The sequence below is a fragment of the Astatotilapia calliptera genome, chromosome 5, assembly GCF_900246225.1.
Source record: "Astatotilapia calliptera chromosome 5, fAstCal1.2, whole genome shotgun sequence".
Taxonomy (NCBI): domain Eukaryota; kingdom Metazoa; phylum Chordata; class Actinopteri; order Cichliformes; family Cichlidae; genus Astatotilapia; species Astatotilapia calliptera.
In genome coordinates, this window is record NC_039306.1 from 35,405,843 (window position 1) to 35,427,348 (window position 21,506).

At 43.2% G+C, this 21,506-nt stretch overlaps 3 protein-coding genes across 4 annotated transcripts in view; 1 reads left to right on the forward strand and 2 right to left on the reverse strand.

Moving 5' to 3' along the window:
• Nucleotides 1–285: 285 nt before the first annotated feature.
• On the reverse strand, nucleotides 286–3,357 carry fam217bb (family with sequence similarity 217 member Bb). 2 transcript variants are annotated; one of them, XM_026166459.1, is made up of 4 exons: nucleotides 2,857–3,357; nucleotides 2,515–2,599; nucleotides 2,010–2,077; nucleotides 286–1,935 (listed from the first exon to the last, which is right to left on the reverse strand). In XM_026166459.1, exons 1-4 carry the CDS (start codon nucleotides 2,967–2,969, stop codon nucleotides 615–617), a joined length of 1,587 nt encoding a protein of 528 aa, XP_026022244.1. In that variant the 5' UTR covers nucleotides 2,970–3,357; the 3' UTR covers nucleotides 286–614. The 2 variants fall into 2 exon arrangements, with proteins under 2 accessions (XP_026022244.1, XP_026022243.1); XM_026166458.1 differs by lacking the exon at nucleotides 2,857–3,357 and having other exon boundaries at nucleotides 2,515–2,845.
• Nucleotides 3,358–4,429: 1,072 nt separating this feature from the next.
• LOC113023033 (zinc finger protein 32-like) lies at nucleotides 4,430–8,756 on the forward strand. Its single transcript, XM_026169086.1, has 2 exons — nucleotides 4,430–4,768; nucleotides 6,069–8,756. The coding sequence occupies exons 1-2, from the start codon at nucleotides 4,564–4,566 to the stop codon at nucleotides 7,001–7,003; spliced, it is 1,140 nt and encodes a 379-aa protein (XP_026024871.1). The 5' UTR covers nucleotides 4,430–4,563; the 3' UTR covers nucleotides 7,004–8,756.
• Nucleotides 8,757–10,297: 1,541 nt separating this feature from the next.
• The window catches only part of aldh1l1 (aldehyde dehydrogenase 1 family, member L1), a 30,738-nt gene continuing 19,529 nt past the window's right edge, over nucleotides 10,298–21,506 (reverse strand). Inside the window, exons 11-23 of the mRNA XM_026169087.1 lie at nucleotides 21,319–21,438; nucleotides 20,768–20,895; nucleotides 20,379–20,529; nucleotides 20,196–20,266; nucleotides 19,713–19,818; nucleotides 19,549–19,636; nucleotides 19,370–19,463; nucleotides 17,824–17,923; nucleotides 17,635–17,733; nucleotides 16,955–17,120; nucleotides 16,759–16,864; nucleotides 16,436–16,635; nucleotides 10,298–10,725 (exon numbers count right to left, since the gene is read on the reverse strand). Of these exons, the coding sequence (XP_026024872.1) occupies nucleotides 10,670–10,725; nucleotides 16,436–16,635; nucleotides 16,759–16,864; nucleotides 16,955–17,120; nucleotides 17,635–17,733; nucleotides 17,824–17,923; nucleotides 19,370–19,463; nucleotides 19,549–19,636; nucleotides 19,713–19,818; nucleotides 20,196–20,266; nucleotides 20,379–20,529; nucleotides 20,768–20,895; nucleotides 21,319–21,438 (1,485 nt within the window). The 3' untranslated portion in view covers nucleotides 10,298–10,669. The remainder of the gene's footprint in view (nucleotides 10,726–16,435; nucleotides 16,636–16,758; nucleotides 16,865–16,954; nucleotides 17,121–17,634; nucleotides 17,734–17,823; nucleotides 17,924–19,369; nucleotides 19,464–19,548; nucleotides 19,637–19,712; nucleotides 19,819–20,195; nucleotides 20,267–20,378; nucleotides 20,530–20,767; nucleotides 20,896–21,318; nucleotides 21,439–21,506) is intronic.

The following is a 21,506-nucleotide window of genomic DNA, read 5'->3' on the forward strand; positions in this document are numbered from 1 at the left end:
TATGTCTGTTCTGTACTAACCTTGATTTAACTGTTTTCAGTTTCTCCACCACAACACTGCTTAAGTGACCTGCGGCTCAATTCTCACTACATCGCTACCTTCCTCTCGGAAACTAAACCTTTTTCCGCTCTCACCCTCCTGCCCACCCTCACCCTCAGTTTCCTGGAAACATAAGGTTGGACCATCACTCGATCACACACCTCTTGTACCCCACGCTCACCACCTACAAGTAAGCCTGCGAGTCCAGTATTCACCTTTTCTCCCCGCTCAGCATCATACACCATCTTCACAAGACTGTTTGGTATTCTTTAATAAATTTTGGTGATGTTTGCTGCTTCATTCAAAAGACTAATAAACCTGAATTGCTGAAAATCATATCATATGATCACATACAGTACACGATGCTATCTGGGTTCTTTTAAATAAAGCACAAACTTATAAAACTTGGACATCCAGCGGCTCTCTTCCATATCTGTGTAAACATCCCCCACAGCACAGAGAAATAATATCACATTAACAAATGAACAGTATTGCTGACTGTACATTCATAATAAAACTTTAAGGTGATGACAGTATGTAACATTCAGATTACACATTCATCACTACACCTGCTGTTATGTGACAAACTCCACCTGTTTGGGCCTGCTTGGCCTCTGTATAGGAGAATATTTGGATCCTGGTAAATTGTCTATTATTGCAGTGACAGCGTCAGGTTTTATTTCCTGTTCTTTGAGGTTAGCCGCTCTCCTCCTCTCAGCTCCTCCTTTTCTACACTCAGAGCCGCTCCGTTTTTTCTCCCATCCGTTCTGTTTCCTGTCTCCTCCACCTCTCCTCTGCTCTGAGCCGCTCCTCCTCCGAAACCCGCCCATCCTGTAGTCCCACACATCCCCCTTCCAGGCAACCTCATTACAGTCGCTGGCAGTGTGTTGAAGGCTGGTGGCGGCACCTTGGACAGGGTTGCGGATGTTTCCTGATGCCTGCATTCTCCTCAGGTGGCTGTTGGTCCGCACAGGGCTGCTGAACCTTTGGGCTTGTGAGCCCCTGTCTGAGGAGTGCACCCGGCTCTCGCTGTAGCTCCTTTTCGGGAGTATTTTGGGCTCTAGCGGAGCACTCGGCCTGGACTGGCGGTTGTGGCTGTAAGTCGAGCAACAGCATGGCACACTACAGCGGGAGCAGCGGATCCGGCAGAGAGTGCAGGCGCAGCCGGAGAGGAGGGCAGAGTGACTAGCCAGGGAGGAGAGGAAAGTGAGGGGGAAGGCACGCTGACACTGGAGGATGCACTTGGGAGAGCTGAGACGTGATGTGGCGGCAGCAGGGGACCTGTGACAGCTGGATATCACTTCTGATACTGCCGACTTCCCGCTCTCCTCCTGGACGGTCTGGATCTGACGCCACTCCAGCTGCAGCAGCTTCTCCAGATACCTTTCCAAAGGGCCCACAGGCCTGGGCCGGGGGGTACCTCGGCCTTCCATGTTGTAGAAAACAGCCAGCTGACTCAGGCTCCACGAATTAAAAGGTGGAGGGAGGAAGTCTGGGAAGTCAAAACCTCCATGGCCCTGCAAATTGGATCTGTGGCTGCGAGAGGAGCAGTCCTCGGCCTCGATGACCTCTGGCCTGAGCTCGAGCCGAGGAGGAGCACGACTGCAGGCTGACACAGGAAGTCTCTCTGACTCAGACAAATCGGTGTCGCTGTCATCTTCTCCATGGCGACTCAGGCGTCTGACCTCCAGTTCTGGCGAGTGTCTTTCCAGCTGCTCAGTGCTGCAACCACACGTGCAGTGGTAGGAGACAGCTGCTGTGTGTTTGCCGTTTCTGCTCCCCGCATGCTTGTGCTGTCTGTGGCTGGAGCGCTTAGTGACCGGCAGCACCTTTGGCTCCATCCTGCCCTCTGTGGGGGACACTGGAAGAGCCTTTGACTCTGAGGATCTGTGAGCGCTGCAAGGCAAAGCAAAGCTATAATCTCAGCACTGAGACAGCAGCGAACAACACAAACTTTGCACAAACCTCACCTGTGTGGAGAAGTATTGCGTTTAGCTGAGGAGTTGTTAGACTTGTGCTTTCTTCTTTGTTGCAGCCTCTGCAATTACAGACACATTATGTTCAACTTATCACTTAAACATGGTCGTGGTAATGTTATTACCATGGTAATGTTATTACCATGGTAATGTTATTACCATGGTAATAACATTACCATGGTAATGTTATTACCATGGTAATGTTATTACCATGGTAATGTTATTACCATGGTAATAAATTGAGACTTGTTGACATTTTGCCTGATATAAATAGTGCACTATTGTGCCACAGAAATGTGTCATTATGTGGAATAAAGGAAAAAATAGCGAGATGTAAACAACGCTCACTGCAAACGTGTAGGTGTTACTTTAACAGCAGCTCTGTATCTTGTATGAAAGCAGTCACTATTTAATGTACCATCATTTAAAACAGAACTGGAACACCAGCTAATTTGACTGATCTTGTGTGTGATACAGTGATCCGAGCCCGTTCACTCACTTTCTCGCTGTTAGTTTCCTGACTTGGGAACGCGTGCTGCGGCGGTGTGGGCTTCCTCTGAGACTGCCGCCTTCCCATTATGTTACTTGAGAGAAACAAACAAATCTTCCGAGTTAAATGTGACCGATGAAACACATGAAATGTAGAAACAGCAGCACAGGGCAGACATGGCGCTCTTCTTTGTTCACACACGTACACAGTGAGCATTTACACATCTAAGTGCAGTCACACACCACCGACATCCAGCGTCTGTGGCGCCGCCGAGGACACGGCAACAAACAGCAGCCATGTCTTCATCCGTTACCACCGTGTAACCCCAATAATAAGCATATCTGGCGGTACCTGCCCACATTAGGCCCGGCGATGCTCCACAGATCCTTCTTCCATTTCCTCTCCCTGCTGGAAACCCTCTCGGCACACCGCTGTGCCACTTGCTCCTGCAGAATGGTGCCCATCCCAGCTTCCAGCGGGCACCAATGAAATGGGCGAGTGAGCTGTTCACGCGAAACACGGTGCTGTGATCATAATGAGTAATGGGCTGAAATGAACCAAACACAACTGTGTTTAGGTATGGATCCCTGTGTGCGATTCACCTGCCGCCCAGCGGAGGGCAGTGGGGCTCACAGACGGAGCACGCACGGTTAATGTGCTGAGTGGTTCATACATGTACCGGCAGCTTAAATGCCTCCGTGTATTTAAAATAAACTAAATGTAGTGAGCTGATCGACAGCTTTACCAGTCCGACCCACTCGACATGAAATGTGCTCTACATTACCTGGAATGAATTTGACACCTTTGGTTTATACTGAGGACAATCAGTTCAATGATTCACAAGAGAGAGGACCCAATGCACACACCAGAGAGCTAAACAATAAATAATACACATCAATAAATGTATTGGGGGATGTGCAGGAACCTGGATCAGAGCATTTGACTGTTTCTTCTGTGACTTCCTTGAAAACTTAGTGTATGAAGATACAAAAAAATAAAATATGCTAAACTAAATGTAAAATATACTCAGTTCATACCAGATACCTGCTATCCGGTTACTGAGTTTATATTAGACAGTTTATCCAAGAGAATAAATTAAATGTATGTAACGCACACAGAGGTTCTAGGTATGACCAACCGTCTCGGCCGTGGGAAAAAGATGACAACCAATAAAATTCTAAAAGATAATTTATTAGTGCAATGATCAAAAATTGGAAGGATAACACAGTTCAGTTTCCCACTTGCAAAAGAGATAAAAAAAAAATAAAAAATAATATAAGGCCATAGACAGCGATGCGTCAAGTCAGTTGGACTTTACGTGTCAAACACTTTATCAGCAGTTGTCCCCCAAGTCTCACCACCCTGTAAGTAGAAGGCCAGTAATCACTCCAGCCTCAGCAACCCAACGCTGCCTTTAGACTGCAGCAGGCCCAGGCCTGCACAGAGACAAGATGTCACCACATCTTCATTATACAATTCACAGAGCAGCAAACTATCCATCATAACACATTTAAATCAAGTCATCTTGATGACACACCTGCACAGAGAGACAAACGTCACAGCAGTGTTTGTAGTGTGGACTATAAGTAGACTAGAGTATCAGTGAACTCAAATACACCTGCCTTCAATTAATCCAACCCCATCACAGCAAATGTGACACACAAAACCACCAGTGCAACTTCCCACAACAAACATGGAGGTGACATTAGTCCATCATGTTACATGTACTTTAGTAAATACTAAAAAATATATATATTTAGCTCAGATACTTAGTTGGTATCGACTATTTTCCTCGTGGAATTGTTTAATATTTACTGTATATTTACTCATTGTTTTGCAAGTATTGCCGGTGTTGTGCCAAAGTAGTTACCCCCGTCAAAAATTGTTTGACGGGGGTAACTACTTTGGCACAACACCTGTTCCAAAATAAAGCTTTTAACAACTACACAGAAGAGGGCAGCAGCTCCCCACAGCGGCTACTGCGGCTGCCGCCGTCTACGAGAGGAGAAGAAGACTTCGCTTCTTCGCAGGGACCAGCGCGTCTTCTTGTCCTCCAAAATGTCCAAGTTACAGCAGCTCAGACTCTTCGTGAATGAGCGTCTGACAGCAGCAGCGGAGGAAATCTTCGGCGCCGTGGAGAGAACCATATTAGAGTTTCACACTGACAAAGCTTTTGTGTCCCAGTCAGAAGATGTGAAGCCCAACGAGCTGCTAACGCTAGCCGAGGCTCTGAAAGCGGAGGAGGAGGAGGTGTTCCCGGCAGGTTGGTCTATTATCACCATGCAGATAAGCAGGCTGCTGTCAGCCATCAGACCCGTTTTAATGTGCGTGTAGCCTGGGACTACAGTCAGCATAGACTGCAGTCACAGAGCTGATTCTCTTAAGGCGGACGAACCAAATAAGAAACAGCGTTTTTCCCATGCAGCGGTTAAATGCACCGTTTTAGGTTCAGAAGAGTAGAGAGTGACACAAATACATATTTAGGCGTTCATGGTGTTCTCTATTAAATAAACCTCATTTGTATATCAAATTTCATAAAGGCTGTAATGTAAACATATTTTAATTTAGGCAATTATCTATATATTTATTTAAGCATTTATGACTCTGTATTAGGGGCTTTACAGAAGTTAAAATAAATAACTTAGTTCCTATAAGGTTTGGTTAGATTTCTTTTTGAGGGGACATTACATCATAGATTGGCCTTCTTGTTTTCAGTGGTGATGGACAGTTTGACATATGAGCTCAGCGAGGAGTCTCTCTGGACGTTGATGTTCACAGGTGGAGGTGTGCTTTGGAGAGGAAAGGAGTAAGAGTCAACAGAAGCAACACCGTGTGTAAAAGAGAATGAGATGGGTGGAAAAGTGAAGGTGCAAGCAATAGCTGTAGTGAAGATGGATAAGTTTAAATATGTGGGTCAACTATACAAAACAGAGTTCACAAGGGAGGTGAAGAAGAGAGTGCAGGCAGGGTGGAGTCGGTGGAGATGGGTTAAAGGGTCTGATTTGTGATTGAAGGACAGCAGCAATAGAGAAAGAAGGCTTGTAAAGAAAGCTGTTATAAGATATGTTTGGAAAAACGTTTACGTACCAGGGAAATAATAAAAATAATACTTAGCAGGTCTTAAAATTGGATAAATGTGACTTCAGATGAACAAAAAGACTTGACATATTACAGATGTGTGTGGAGATTCTTGGTAGTCTGAAGAGCTAGAAAGGCTTTAAGTCTGCAGCCATTTACAGTTAAAACACGCACTGTTGTAAAGAGTGGATTCTTTCTAACACGTGATTGTTCTGCTGCCTACCAGCTTCATGGGTTACTGGTAGGTAGCATAACAACAGCAGTCACTCCAGACATGCTCGCAAGTGTATGGGACACGTTGGACTATGATATGGACATATGCTGTGCATCCTAAGCACTTGTCAACATTGCAAGTTTTGTAAGTAAAATGATATATTTAGCCATGAATTAAAACATTTACCACAAGCTTCCATGTCTATCACTTTAAACAGTAAGCCTTTTGTAAATGTTTGCCAGTGTCATATCTTTCCCTGTCATGTCTGCAGGCTCCCAACAGGTGAGTGTATCCGAAGCAGAGGTCTCCACACAGACAACATATGCTCAGGCCAGTCAGCTGTTGGTGAAGCAGGACACACTGAGAGCAGACTTTCTGGTAAATCAGGAACACTGGCCGAGAGGAGACAAAGGCCAGCTGCAGGATCTGTTACACTGTGAAGCTGTGGCTTGTTTCAAATCTGAGCAGAGCGCAGGGTCCCCCTCCTCATGCTTTCAGAGCCAAAGTGTGGCAAGCACACAGGGAGTAGTGCTTTTCCCCCATGCCTCAACAGAGTCTAGAAAAATTAAGCAGGAAGCAGATGGATGTGGAGGATCGGATTTCTGCCAGCCCATCTCCTCAGATAGTGGGGCTGAAAATGATGCCTGTGATAATGAAAGGATGGAGAGCAGAGCATCCAATTCAAAGACAGTGCAGCCAAAAACAAAGGCAAAGCAGAAGCAGAAGAGTTCCAGCTTAAGCAATAAGAAAAGGACAAGTCCTTTCTGTTGTAAGCTCTGTGGAGAATCTTTCTGCCACAGGAATTCATTGATGATTCACCTGAAAACACACGGAGACTGTGCGCTGCAGCACATAGAAACACACAAGGAGGACAATCTGTGTCACGTCTGTGGCAAAACATTCACCACAAAGACCCATTTAAAAAGGCACATGCTGATCCACACGGGTCAGAAGCCTCACTGCTGCAAGGAGTGCGGCAGGAGATTCGCACGAGGCGAGTGTTTGAGAGTGCACATGAGGATCCACACAGTGGAGAGGCCGTACACATGTGGAGTGTGCGAGAAAGGATTCAGACAGAGAAGTAATCTAATTACTCACATGAGAAAGCATACGGGAGAGAAACCTTACCGCTGTGGCATCTGCTCAAGACCATTTGCATACAAGAAGGACATGCTGAGACACACGCAGATCCACACAAAGACGTGAAAAACTCAGTCCACCGGGATGAGCTTTGGTCTAGTACTTCTGAGTTTAACTTGTTTGCTATTATAAATTTTTTTCCTTTTGGTTAAGTGTGAAAAAAGAGATGGTGAGTGTGTGTATTAATAGAGCAAAGTGCATTTTCAAAATGCTTGTTGTAGATTGCAAGGGCTAGGCAGTTAATCCCATTTTAACCTCCTTTACTACTACGACTTCCAACAGTACTAAAAAAAACCCAAACCCCACATTTCATAAATATTAAAAATAAGCGAGTCTGCTGCTGCCTGGATGTATTCATACCTGTCTGTATGGTCAGACATCTCAGTTGAGCTAACAGCTCTGAGTTATTTAACCCTGAGTTTCTGTTCCAGAGTCGACTTCAGTTCTGAGTCAGTCACGAGGGTTATTTCCTCACTATAAATCCAAGGGTTTTTCTGTTTTTATACACATGGATATATCTATCCATAGATGTAGATATATCTTTTCATGGGACAACACTGAAGTTATGACACTTTGATACAATGTAAAGTAGTCAGTGTACAGCTTGTACAACAGTGTGAATTTGCTGTCACCTCAAAATAACTCAACATACATCCATTAACGTCTAAACTGCTGGCCACAAAAGTGAGTACACCCCTAAGTGAAAATGTCCAAACTGTGCCCAAAGTGTCAATATTTTGTGTTGCAACCACTGGTCTCATCAGACCACAGGTAATCCATGTCCTTAGTCTGCTTGTCTTCAGCTAACTGTTTGCGGGCTTTCTTGTGCATTATCTTTAGACGAGGCGTCCTTCTGGGACGACAGCCATGTGATGCAGTGTGTGGCGTGTGTCTGAGCCACTGTCAGGCTGACCTTTGACGCCCTCTGCAGCAATGCTGGTACTCACTTTTGTTGCCAGCGGTTTAGACGTTAATGGCTGTATGTTGAGTTATTTAGAGGTGACAGCAAATTCACACTGTTGTACAAGCTGTACACTGACCACTTTACATTGTATCAAAGTGTCATATCTTCAGTGTTGTCCCATGAAATATTTACAGAAATGTGAGGGTGTACTCAATTTTGTGAGATACATATATTTTATTTTCTTCTCCCCTCCTGCTTCTTAACATAGCCATCATGATCCACACTGACACGGTGATATTCCTCAGTCCACTGGATTCGAAGTGAGGCTGTGCTTTCTTGGAGAATCTTGGTGTCAGAGCTCCTCTGATGATGGTTTTCTTTCTGTACTCATAAATGTGCTCAATCCCATCCTGAACATACTCACAGTTGTATTGAACTAACTGGTCAGCTCTTCTGGAATGAGAAGCCCAGAGTTATTGACATCAAATTTAACCAACTCACTTTATTTCTAAACTCAGATTTTGCTAAACATGCTTCCCAGAATAGGGCTTTGGTTGGGTCTTCCAGAGCTCTATTCCGGGAGCCCGTTAAGGAGAAGCCCCCAAAGTCACGGAAGCGATCGTTTACCGTCTGTGTGAGCCCTGCTTCTCGCCTGTAGGTTCTTATGGACTGTAGGAAAGTCTTCAATGTTGCTGTTGGAAGAATTCAAATGTTTTCGTGTAGCTGAGGATGAGTGCAGTTCTTTGAACTCTGTGGTAGCTCCTACCTCAATGCTTTTTCTCTCAGTATATGAGGTATAAGTGTGTCCAATGATTGACTGAATGGAACATGGGCAATCGCTAAAATGTTTGCATTGTAAACAGCATTTGTTTGAAAAAATGATATCAGTCCAATCCAATTTTATTTATAAAGCACTTTAAAATACCCAGCACAGGAACAAAGTGCTGTACAGAAAATAAGCATTAATAACATGAAGTAAAGATCTAAGAATCTTCTTAAACCTGAGCCTGTATAAGAACCTGAGCAAAGCTGTCATCTGTCTGTTGTGAGTTACTTCTGTCAGTTTGAAGATCCCTCTCAAAGTACTGTAATCAGTTAAACTTGCAGTTACATTTGACTTATACTGCTATAAAATAAGGACACAAATGCACCTTAATTTGCTGTAGCGTAGATTTCCATATTCTACAGGTTTTCCCACATATAACGTTTCATGTAATAAAAACATTATCATACTTAATTGCATGCTCCCCTTTCACCACAGTTAGTGGTCAGAGTTGGGTCCATAGTTTTTGGGGGGCATACACCGTTTTTGTAGTTTTGCTGATATACACAGCTGTTTAAGTCAGAATATGTGATTGAAGTGCAGACGTTTAGCTTTAAAACAAGGGGTTTAACAAAAGTATTGCATTAACTGTTTAAGAATTACAGCCTTTTATTTTCTTTCTTTCTTTTCTTATTCATAGTCCCCGATTTTTTGAGGCCCAGAAGTAATTAGAGAATTGACAAGTAGTCAGACATTACTAATAAGAAATTCTAGCGTGGCTTTAGTGATACACTTTGGGTCATTATCAATTTGCACTGTGACACAATCAGTTTTGCAGCATTTGGCTGAATCTGAGCACAGATTGTAGCCCTGTACACTTCAAAGTGCATCCTGTCAGCTACTACTTCTATCAGCAGTCCCATCATCACACAATAGAGAGCTGGTTCTTTTAGCACTTTGTGGTAAACGCTCTGTGTTTTCATTGATCACCTCGACAGTGACACACCTACCTCATCAAGAGTGTTCTTAAGTTTGTTAGATGTGAAGTTTCTTAAACCACATCTTTGAACTAAAATTATAATGAAAATCTATGAAATCCAAATTCAACACCTTGAATCAACTTATATGTTTTCCTCATTTGTGACAGAGTATCGGGGGAAGTGACCTAACCTCACCTAAGTTAGTTTTGCCTCTAAAAATGGGGGACTATGAAAAACACAGGTAATCCATCATTGTTAAATGTCTGTTATTAAATCAAAATCCGATATTGATTGATTTAAAATCCACCATGGTGGTATAAGGAGGAAAAACTACAAAAATTATCTTTTTCTAACAAACGATAGCCCTAATCCCAACCGCCTCTTTCCATAACGCCATCAAAACACCATATTTAAATGTAATTAAATGGTTTAAGATGATGCAGGGATGCTGTTTGAGTGAATGAGATCCTTTAAATAAACATCTAATGATGTATTTTGTTGAAGGAAAGTGTATATGTGCTTTTCAGGCATTAAAATGCATGTAAGATGTTGCTGAATAAAATGACATGTTTTCTGTAGACAATCATGTACAGTGCATTAATCAAAATAAATGTAATGTGCCTAAGGTTCCTCAAAATCCAGACGTTACATTTGTTATATTTAAAAAAAAAAAAAAAGACTGAACACAGAAGAATTACATCAATCTGCAGATGTTGGTTGTGCAGCAGTTTTAATTCGTAACCAATAATTGTTATTGGAAATGTTACATTGCAAGACTTTTCTGACCTAATGTAAGCCATATTAGAAATTAAAGATGTATTAAAATAAAAACCTTTTTAGTTAAATCACAGTCCACTCACTGAGCTACCAGCTAGCATTCACCATTTGTGTAGATCAGAACAATCCTCATTACAGCGTGGCTCAAGGCTCTGTTACTGATTATTCAACATGTTAGACATACTTATCAGTTAGCATATTAAGGCACGTACACTTTTAATGCCAACATCCTGGTATCGCAGTGTGTTTCTCTAGCAATGTCTACCTGAGTCTGCCCTCTTACGGTCTTGTTTCTCCTGTGATATCACCTAATACTCAATGGTCACTGTCTTTGTCTTCAGGTATTCGTTGAGAGCGTCTTGTCCTGGTGGAGAGACAAAGATACTGATAGTAAGCACAAGCACCAGTCACCTATTGGTCACCACAGGGTTGAGTGCACTGGCTCAAAGCAGATACCAGTGAAGACTATGGATGTGAATGATTAGTTAGTACTACTAAAACATTAGTAGTACTATCTACTGTCTTACTGAGTACTGATTTGTGTCTGTGTGTTACAGACACGGAGTTTGTGGATGCGGCTAGCTAACTAAGCATGGTGGTATACGCTGATAACATTGCACTCCACCCTACTGTGCTAATATGGTGTCTTTAGTATGTGAAGCTCAAACCCAATGGATGACATCACAATGTCCAGCTTTTATATATGGTCTATGATGGCAATACAGCATAATGTTGTAACTTTTATGGAACAAATGGGAGAAGATGAAAAAATGGCAGTTTGAATGGAATCAGAAATAACAGCCTCTTTCTATTACCATACCATTACCAAAACTAGTTCATGCATTTATTACTTCCAGGCTGGACGACTGTAATTCATTATTATCAGGATGTCCAAAAAACTCCCTGAAAAGCCTTCAGTTAATCCAAAATGCTGCAGCAAGAGTCCTGACAGGGACTAGAAAGAGAGAGCATATTTCTCCTGTTTTGGCTTCCCTTCATTGGCTTCCTGTTAAATCCAGAACTGAATTCAAAATCCTGCTCCTCACATACAAGGTCTTAAATAATCAGGCCCCATCTTATCTTAATGACCTTGTAGTACCATATCACCCTATTAGAGCACTTCGCTCTCGCTCTGCAGGCCTACTTGTTGTTCCTAGAGTATTTAAAAGTAGAATGGGAGGCAGAGCCTTCAGTTTTCAGGCCCCTCTTCTGTGGAACCAGCTTCCAGTTTGGATTCAGGAGACAGACACTATCTCTACTTTTAAGATTAGGCTTCAAACTTTCCTTTTTGCTAAAGCATATAGTTAGGGCTGGACCAGGTGACCCTGAATCCTCCCTTAGTTATTCTGCAATAGACGTAGGCTGCCGGGGGATTCCCATGATGCATTGAGTTTTTCCTTTTCAGTCACCTTTCTCACTCACTATGTGTTAATAGACCTCTCTGCACTGAATCGTACTTGTTATTAACCTCTGTCTCTCTTCCACAGCATGTCTCTTGTCTTCCTTCTCTCACCCCAACTGCAGCAGATGGCCCCGCCCCTCCCTGAGCCTGGTTCTGCCGGAGGTTTCTTCCTGTTAAAAGGGAGTTTTTCCTTCCCACTGTCACCAAAGTGCTGCTCATAGGGGGTCATATGATTGTTGGGTTTTCTCTGAATGTACAGGGTGGGCCATTTATATGGATACACCGTAATAACATGGGAATGGTTGGTGATATTAAAGTCCTCTTTGTGGCACATTAGTATATGTGAGGGGGCAAACTCCTCAAGATGGGTGGTGACCATGGTGGCCATTTAGAAGTCGGCCATCTTGGATACAACTTTTGTTTTTTCATTAGGAAGAGGGCCATGTGACACATCAAACTTATTGGTAATGTCACAAGAAAAACAATGGTGTGCTTGGTTTCAACGTAACTTTATTCTTTCATGAGTTATTTACAAGTTTCTCTTTGTTCACAGCCATTGACATGTCGAAGAGGTTAACACGTGAGGAACGGATCGAAATTGTGTTGATATCTGGTGAACGCAGTAACCGGGTCATTGCAGCAGATTTCAATGCAAGACACCCTATGAGACCACCCATCTCCCATGCTACAGTTAGCAAACTGCTTGCTAAGTTTCATGAAAGTGTTGGATTTGCCAAAACGTGGACGCAAGAAAACTCACTAATGAAACATTAGTGGCTGTCCTAGCTTCATTCAGCAAGAGCCCACAGCATAGCACTCGCCGCATGTCACTGGAGAGTGGCATTAGTCGAACATCCCTTCGGCAGATATTAGCTAAATGGCACCCTTACAAACTCCAGCTACTGCAGCATCTTAGCGAGGATGACCCAGATCGGCGCACAGAATTTGCAGAATGGGCAAAACAAAAATTGGCACAGGACCCTCAGTTCACGCAGAAGATTTTGTTCAGTGATGAGGCAAACTTTTATGTGAATGGTGAAGTTAACAAACAAAACCACCGCTGTTGGTCTGACACTAACCCACATTGGATGGATCCCTCCAAGACTGTTGGAACAATAAAAGTGATGGTTTGGTGTGGTATATGGGGCACAACGATAGTGGGTCCATTCTTCATCAATGGAAACCTCAAGGCCACTGGATATTTGAAATTGCTGCATGATGATGTGTTTCCCTCTTTATGCACTGAAGCTGGCACGTTCCCTGAGTTCTTCCAGCAAGATGGTGCACCACCACATTATGGGTGCCAGGTCCGAGCATTCCTAGATGAACAGTTTCCTGGAAAGTGGATTGGTCGTCGTGGGCCAGTTGAATGGCCCCCAAGGTCTCCCGATCTGACCCCCTTAGACTTTTATCTTTGGGGTCATCTGAAGGCAATTGTCTATGGCATAGGTGTCAAACTCTGGCCCGCGGGCCAAATTTGGCCCGCAGCCTAATTACATTTGGCCCGCGAAGCCATACCAAATTACTATTAGAGCTGGCCAACTGGTATTATACAGCTAATATATACATTGTTTAGTATTAAGCTTTGCTTGTTCCACATTCAGTTTTTCAGCAAAACTTGTTTGAGTCCATAAGAAGAGATTCATTCTTAAATCTGGAGGAAGATATTTTTCAATAAATATTATTGTTAGCCCACGACCTTGTTCTAGTTTTGAATTTTGGCCCACTGTGTATTTGAGTTTGACACCCCTGGTCTATGGTGTGAAGATACGAGATGTGCAGCACCTGAAACTACAGATACTGGATGCCTGTGCTGGCATTTCTCCTGCGGTGTTGCTATCAGTGTGTGAAGAGTGGGAGAAGAGGGTTGCATTGACAATCCAACACAATGGGCAGCACATTGAACACATTTTATAAGTGGTCAGAAACTTGTAAATAACTCATTAAAGAATAAAGTTACGTTGAAACCAAGCACACCATTGTTTTTCTTGTGACATTACCAATAAGTTTGATGTGTCACATGGTCCTCTTCCTATTGAAAAAACAAAAGTTGTATCCAAGTTTGCCTCCTCACATATACTAATGTGCCACAAACAGGACTTTAATATCATCAACCATTCCCATTTTATTACGGTGTATCCATATAAATGGCCCACCCTGTATTATTGTAGGGTCTATCTTACAATATAAAGCGCCTTGAGGCGAATGTTGTTGTGATTTGGCGCCATATAAATAAAATTGAATTGAATTTTCATACATAAGGCGCATTAAGCGAAACAAAACAGTCAGATAACTCAGCTCATTCCTCTTGCTTCCTCTACTTCCGTACCATTGATTCATTAATGTTGATTTCTCTGGCAGCTGCTCTATTCTCATGTTGTTGCAGTATATTAATGACTAACCTCATATTGTGGATGGATTATCTCAGTTGTTCTCCTGACTGAAGTTTGGTCCGTTTACAACATCCTGCCATGCGACTGCATTTGTCTATAACCATCGGGAACCCTCATGTTAACTTTTATCGAGTGGAAAAAAGTTAGTGTTCATCCTCCAGCTTCACTGTGTTTATGTTATGCTAACATATGCTAACATAGTTGTGCCGCTAGTGATCACGTAGCGCAGCGGTCCCCAACCCCCGGGCCTTGGACCGGTACCGGGCCGCGAGAGTTGAGGCTCAGGTGTGAAATATATAGTTTTCAGGGTTTTTATCGGTTTTCAGCATTATTTTGTCATCGTTTTTATCGTTAACTCGGTTTTCCTGGGTCTTTACACGTGTGTTATGAATAAATTTCTTTTTTCCGGTACCGGTACTAGTTTTATTTTGTTGTATTTATCCGCAACACCTTAAAGGCCGGTCCATGAAAATATTGTCGGGCATAAACCGGTCCGTAGCGCAAAAAAGGTTGGGGACCGCTGACGTAGCGCATCATTATATACCAGCTAGACCAACTTCAGTAACCCTTCAAAAGTCACTGCTGTTTAGTTTTCTGTCTTCATTTATGTTGGAAGTGATAGCAGAGCTGTACGTTTTAATATTTTCAGAAATCTCTCAGTCAGAACATGCTATATCATGTTTAGGTGGAAACTAGCGAGCTAACTTCCTGCTAACTTCTAACTCTGTTAAATTTAATAAATTCTGTTTTCATGGATGCCTGGATGTTAAACTTAATTGTTACACCTGGTAAAGCAGCAAAACTGATTGTTAGGTATTTTAGTACCATGGTAGCATTTACTGGATATTGTTTTATAGTGACATTATACAGGAAAACTCAATAAGGCCCCTTTGTTTTAGTTATTTTTCTCTTTGACCCAAGAATTGATGTGTGAGAATCACAGGCTGGTACAAGGTTGAAATACCACAGAGATCACTCCCTCAGCTACATTAGTTTCTTAATCTTTTAGACGCCTGTTGAAGGCCAAATGGTTTGTTTCAGATTTCACTAATGTAAGAACTCTTTGTTTTGTGCCTTGAAAATATGTCGCTGAGATAATCACAATTGTAGCTGAACTGATAAACTACACAAAGGATGCTTCTTCACCCAAGGGCAGGAAGACGCTGCCTTATCTTGGTCTGTACTGGTTTAAACTGATAAATCTGCTGTCTCATGAATTTTACCCTCTATACAAACTGTTGTACTTGTGAATAAAGTTGAGTCACTTTGGGAAGACAATCTAAAGCAGTCTCTGTTTTCTTGTTCTCCCAAGCTGCTCCCGAGCTCGTACTAACACGCTGAATGGCATGCTTGAATATTACTTGAGAATATATTTGACTGTGTTACAGACTAAGGTACATTCTCTGCTGATAGACGTCCACGCCTCGAAGGAAGTCGATCCACGGATTAGGCCCTGGAAACCGTTTCCTTCACTGATAATTTTATCAAAGGTGAAAATTTTTAGTTTTTAAATCTCAGTGATGCCGCAGTGTTCGTTTGACTTTGGGACCTGAAGCGGACGGAGTTTGGACCCAGATGACTCCGCCAGGCTCCTGACTACGGTAGCCGTAATGCTCTGATAATGCATCAATGGTGCGGCTTCATAGCTTACCAACGTCGTACTAAAACATTTTTTGACAGATTTTTGAGCACCGTGTACCACATAAAATTGGTCCGAGGTCAGTAAGCACAACCAGAATTCATAAAGAAGGCGCACCGGATTATAAGGCGCACTGTCGATTTTTGAGAAAATGAAAGGATTTTAAGTGTGCCTTATAGTCTGAAAAATACGGTACTAGACTGCTTCAGATACAGGTGTGATAAATTCTGGCAAATAAAATCTACACTCACTGTTTCAGTAAATTAGTATTTGTTTATTTAATGGTTTAAATACGGGGTGGCTGTAGTTCAGGAGTTAGGTCATGGTTTGATTTCTTGCCGCTTCAGTCTGCACACCAAATGTCATTGGGCAAGATACTAACCCCAAGTTGCTCTCTGATTTGTCCACTGGCGTATGAATGTGTGTGAATGTTAGATAGAAAGCACTTACATGGTAAAAAGTGCTATATAAGAACCAGCCCATTTACCCTCCAAACATGACTTTGTCCCCACTGCTGGTGTTGTATGTGAAAATGTTTTGACATAGGTTGAATAGTATATATTTTTTCTTTTTTTAAAAAATTTGTGTTTCTTGACATGAAATAATACATCTACACAATAAAAGCAGTAGTTTGCCTTACCCAGGTCTTTACCAAATCCGGACTGCTTGAAGCCTCCGAAGGGCGCAGCGACGTCAGTCTTGTTGTAGGTGTTGACGAAAACTGTGCCGGCATTGAGCCTTTCACTGACATACAGTGCTTTGCTGATGTCCCGTGTGAAAACACCTGATGCCAGGCCATACTCTGTAGCATTGGCCCTCCTCAGGACGTCATCCACTTCACTGAATTCAGGAAGATGGAGGAGGCACACCGGACCAACACAACAGTGAAGACACAAAAGGTCAGTCTTATGTTGGGTATATGAAGCAAGCTGGCATTTGAGCAATCATTCAATTTTAACTAACCCGCTCTTAAACTTGGAGATGATCATAACAGGGCCAAAAGACTCCTCTTTAGCAATGTACATGTGGTCCTGCACATCAGTAAACACTGTGGGTTCAAAGAAGAAACCTGGAGGGAAAACAAAACATCCAACGGCATCTGTTATATCAGAGTTAGTCCATCCTAACCAGTTCTGTTTAGAAACTTCTGCTGCCTTACCTGGTCGTTGTACCTGTCTGCCACCACAGACCAGGGTGGCTCCCTCCTTGACGCCAGTCTGACAATATTCCACCAGTTTGTCCAGGTGGGCCTTGTGGTTCTGAGGTCCATGGTCTGTTGAGCGGTCCAGTGGATCACCAATCTTCATCTTTTTGACTTCCTCAACCTAAGATAAGAGAGATCCAAGTGGTCTTTAAAGAAGTAAGAACTAATTACTCACATGAGACAGCATACGGGAGAGAAACCTTACCGCTGCGGCTCAATTTGCATACTAGAAGGACATGCTGAAACACACGCAGATCCACACAAAGGCGTGTAACTGCTCAACCTGCTCAGTGTGCTCATTTCTAAGACTTAGAGCATGTGTTTCAGTTTCATTACTACCACCGACAGTGCGTCACTGGCCTTGCTCTTTCAACACATGTGAAAAAGTTACTGAAAACAGTAACTAGCTGATAAAGTTAAGTGAAAGACATATAGTTTGGTGAGAAACACCTCAGCACTATAGCAAAATGTCTTTTGGCCCGCTGACTAAAATGGCATTAGTCAGTGAGCCATCAGCCTATTACATCTGAAGGTGAGAGACTGATTTTTAAGGTGGAATGAAAACACAACATGACATTTTCACTGTAAAAAAGGAAAAAAAGGTCAAAGTAAAGTTTACTGCGGGTTACACCTACCACTTTTTGTACAAACAGGTCATGAATGGAGTCTTCCACAAACAGTCTGCCAGCAGCGATGCAGTTCTCTCCCTTGTTAAAGAACACTGAGCTCATGCCCTGTAACATACAGACAACAACATAGTGGATGCACAACTTTTTACTCTGTTTTGGAAAAAAACACAAAAACCTGCCATAAGATAAACACACCATGCGCACGGCCTTGTCCATCTCGCAGTCACTGAAGATGATAAGTGGTGATTTTCCTCCAAGCTCCAGAGAGACTTTCTTTACATTGCTGACTGCACAGCTTCAAATATACAAGAAAACAGACACGCAACTGTGAGCGAAACTACACTGAACAAAAATATAAACGCAACACCTTTGTTACTGCTCCCATTCCCCATGGGATGGACGTAGAGACCTAAAATTCATTCCAGATACACAATATAACCATCCCTCCCAAACAGTGGTCACAAATCAGTCCAAATGTGTGGTAGTGGGCACATCTGCTATATTGAGATAATCCATCCCACCTCACAGGTGTGCCACATCAGGATGCTGATCTGACATCATGAGTAGTGCACAGGTGTACCTCAGACTGCCCACAACAAAAGGCCACCCTGGAATGTGCAGTTTTTTGCGCTATTGGGGGTCTGGGGTCCCAGAACCGGTCAGTATCTGGTGTGACCACCATTTGCCTCATGCAGTGCAACACATCGTCGCATGGAGTCTATCAGATTGTCAATTGTGGCCTGTGGAATGTTGGTCCACTCCACTTCAATGGCTGTGCGAGGTTGTTGGATATTCGTGGGAACTGGTACACGCTGTCGTATACGCCGGTCAAGCACATCCCGAACATGCTCAATGGGTGACATGTCCGGTGAGTATGCTGGCCATGCAAGAACTGGGACATTCTCAGCTGCCATCTGCCCTGAACAATGTGAACCATGATTCATCCGTGAAGCGCACACCTCTCCAACGTGCCAGACGCCATCGAATGTGAGCATTTGCCCACACAAGTCTGTTACGGCGACGAGCTGGAGTCAGGTCAAGACCCCGATGAGGACGACGGGCATGCAGTTGAGCGTCCCTGAGACGGTTTCTGACAGTTTGTGCAGAAATTGTTTGGTTGTGCAAACCAATTGTTCCAGCAGCTGTCTGGGTGGCTGGTCTCAGACGATCTTGGAGGTGAACCTGCTGGATGTGGAGGTCCTGGGCTGGTGTGGTTACACGAGGTCTGCGGTTGTGAGGCCGGTTGGATGTGCTGCCATATTCTCTGAAACGCTTGTGGAGACGGCTTATGGTTGAGAAATGAACATTCAATGCACGGGCGACAGATCTGGTTGACATTCCTGCTGTCAGCATGCCAATTGCACGCTCCCTCATTGCTTGTGGCATCTGTGGCATTTTGCTGTGAGACAAAACTGCACATTCCAGGGTGGCCTTTTGTTGTGGGCAGTCTGAGGTACACCTGTGCACTACTCATGATGTCAGATCAGCATCCTGATGTGGCACACCTGTGAGGTGGGATGGATTATCTCAATATGGCAGATGTGCCCACTACCACACATTTGGACTGATTTGTGACCACTGTTTGGGAGGGATGGTTATATTGTGTATCTGGAATGAATTTTAGGTCTCTGCGTCCATCCCATGGGGAATGGGAGCAGTAACAAAGGTGTTGCGTTTATATTTTTGTTCAGTGTATAAGACTTTGTTAAACACCTTGTGTAAGGTTTACGTTACCTCTCACCTCTTCATGATGTGTTTACCAATCTCTGTGGAACCTGTGAAGCCAAGTTTCCGGACGTCGGGATGGTCGGAGAGACGCTGACCCACCAGGGCACCTAGAATAAAGAACAAGATGCATAGCAACTCACGGAGCTTCATTAGGTGACCTCAGCTTCATGTCATGAATGTTTATGATCCAACCTGATCCAGGCAGAATGTTAATCACTCCTTTAGGCAGTCCCGCTCTTGCTGCCAGTTCAGCAAACTTCAGTGCTGTCAGTGGGGTGACCTGAAAACAAACAACAACATGAATGACCCTGTGGTTTTAGCTTTTGTGGGTAGCATGTGTGACATGGGAGTCTGACCTGTGCAGGTTTGAGGACCACTGTGTTTCCAGCTGCCAGGCAGGCTGCTGTCTTCCAGGCCAGCATCATTAGAGGGTAGTTCCAAGGAATCACAATGGCACAAACTCTGAGGACAGATAGAGAGCATTTGAAATACTTATCACACCCATTTTATAACATCTTGATTGAAATCCACCTGTTTGAAGATTTTCTGTCAAGCACATATATAGTTTGTTCTTTACAAATATCCCTTAAACTACTAATGTGGTTCATAAAAAGCAGTAGTTTGTTCGGCTTTCGAACCAAAGGCATGTTAGCTTTAATGTGAATGTACAGTGCTGTGAAAAAGCATTTGACTGAAATGCTTTGTTAGTTTTACATCAGATGCAACAGGATACAAACCCTTCAAAAGGTCCACAGAATATTTTCCTAAATGTAATTATTTTTGCAGGTTCCACTGCAATGCTGTGTAGAGTATGACACTTTTCAAATCTCTATTCTCACCCCATTGGTTCCTTCTTGGTAAAAGTCAGGTTACGATTGGGCCTGGCCTGGTTGATGGGGATGGTGCTGCCCTGTAAAAGAACAACATCATGTTGTTTGCATGTATTTACACATCTGTAACAGATGTATCAGACTGTCAACTGACAACGTGACAGGTGCAGGCTTTTAAGCCAGCTGTCTTACTTGGATCTTGTCACACCAGCCAGCAAAATAGCGGAAAGTCTGGATGGACATGCCCACGTGGGTCTTGAGGGCCAGAGTGTACACAGCTCCAGAGTCAATGGCTTCAATAGTGGCCAGCTCCTCCTGGTGCTCCTCCATCAGGTCAGCCAGCCTGGAGGTGGGTTAACAGCGAAGACATATTATGAAACACAACTTAGACAACAACTTTTCTTCACTAATACTATCAAAGACAAACAAACCTACTGAAGGCATTTACTCCCTTAGAACAAAGATATTAAAGCGGTTCATGCTATGGAGATGCTCACTTTACCGTAAAGAGAAATGGGCCATAAAGCTAAGAAAAAAAATATGGATAAAGTTTTTTGACACTCCAGGGTCATATATCTGACCTGTAGATGAGTCTTCCTCTGTCCCTTGGGTTCATCTTGCCCCACTCTCCCTCTTCAAAGGCCTCTTTAGCTGCAGCCACTGCCCTGTCCACATCACTGATCTGGGCCAGAGACACATCGCAGATGGCCTGCAGGACACACACAGGACAGACAAGGAAATTAAAGATGGCAAACCTCAGTTATGAAGACATGGCCTCCAATCCTGATGAGATCACCTTCAGCAGTGGAAAGAGAACTTACCTTTTTTGTAGTTTTTCCCCCTAAACTTTGTTAAAATAAGCTTTAAACAGACTGTAGCACTATTTTTGGCCATCATCATTTGTTGGTCACTAAAGACAGGGGATTTTAATATTTGTAACCCGAAAAAGAATCAACAGCTTCAGCTTCCATCATCAGTTGAGAAAAGAAATGGTTGCTTTTCATTATAGATCCCTGCCAGTGTATGACGCAGGACACAAAGTTATTACATTACAGAGAAGACATTACTCGATATAATAAAATATTATATAGGACATGAATTTTGCATTTTTTGTCATTTCTTTTTCTCTCACCGTGCCGTCAGTGGGGTTGATGGTTTTGTAGGTCTTTCCTCCCTCTGCATCAACAAACTCTCCGTTGATGAATAACTGATGAGGCATCTTTATTGTCATGTTGTTTATGTTCTTCTCCACCTGAGCAGGTAAATGATACACATTAACACACGGCTGTTTCCTCTCCACGTATCCATAACTAACAAAGG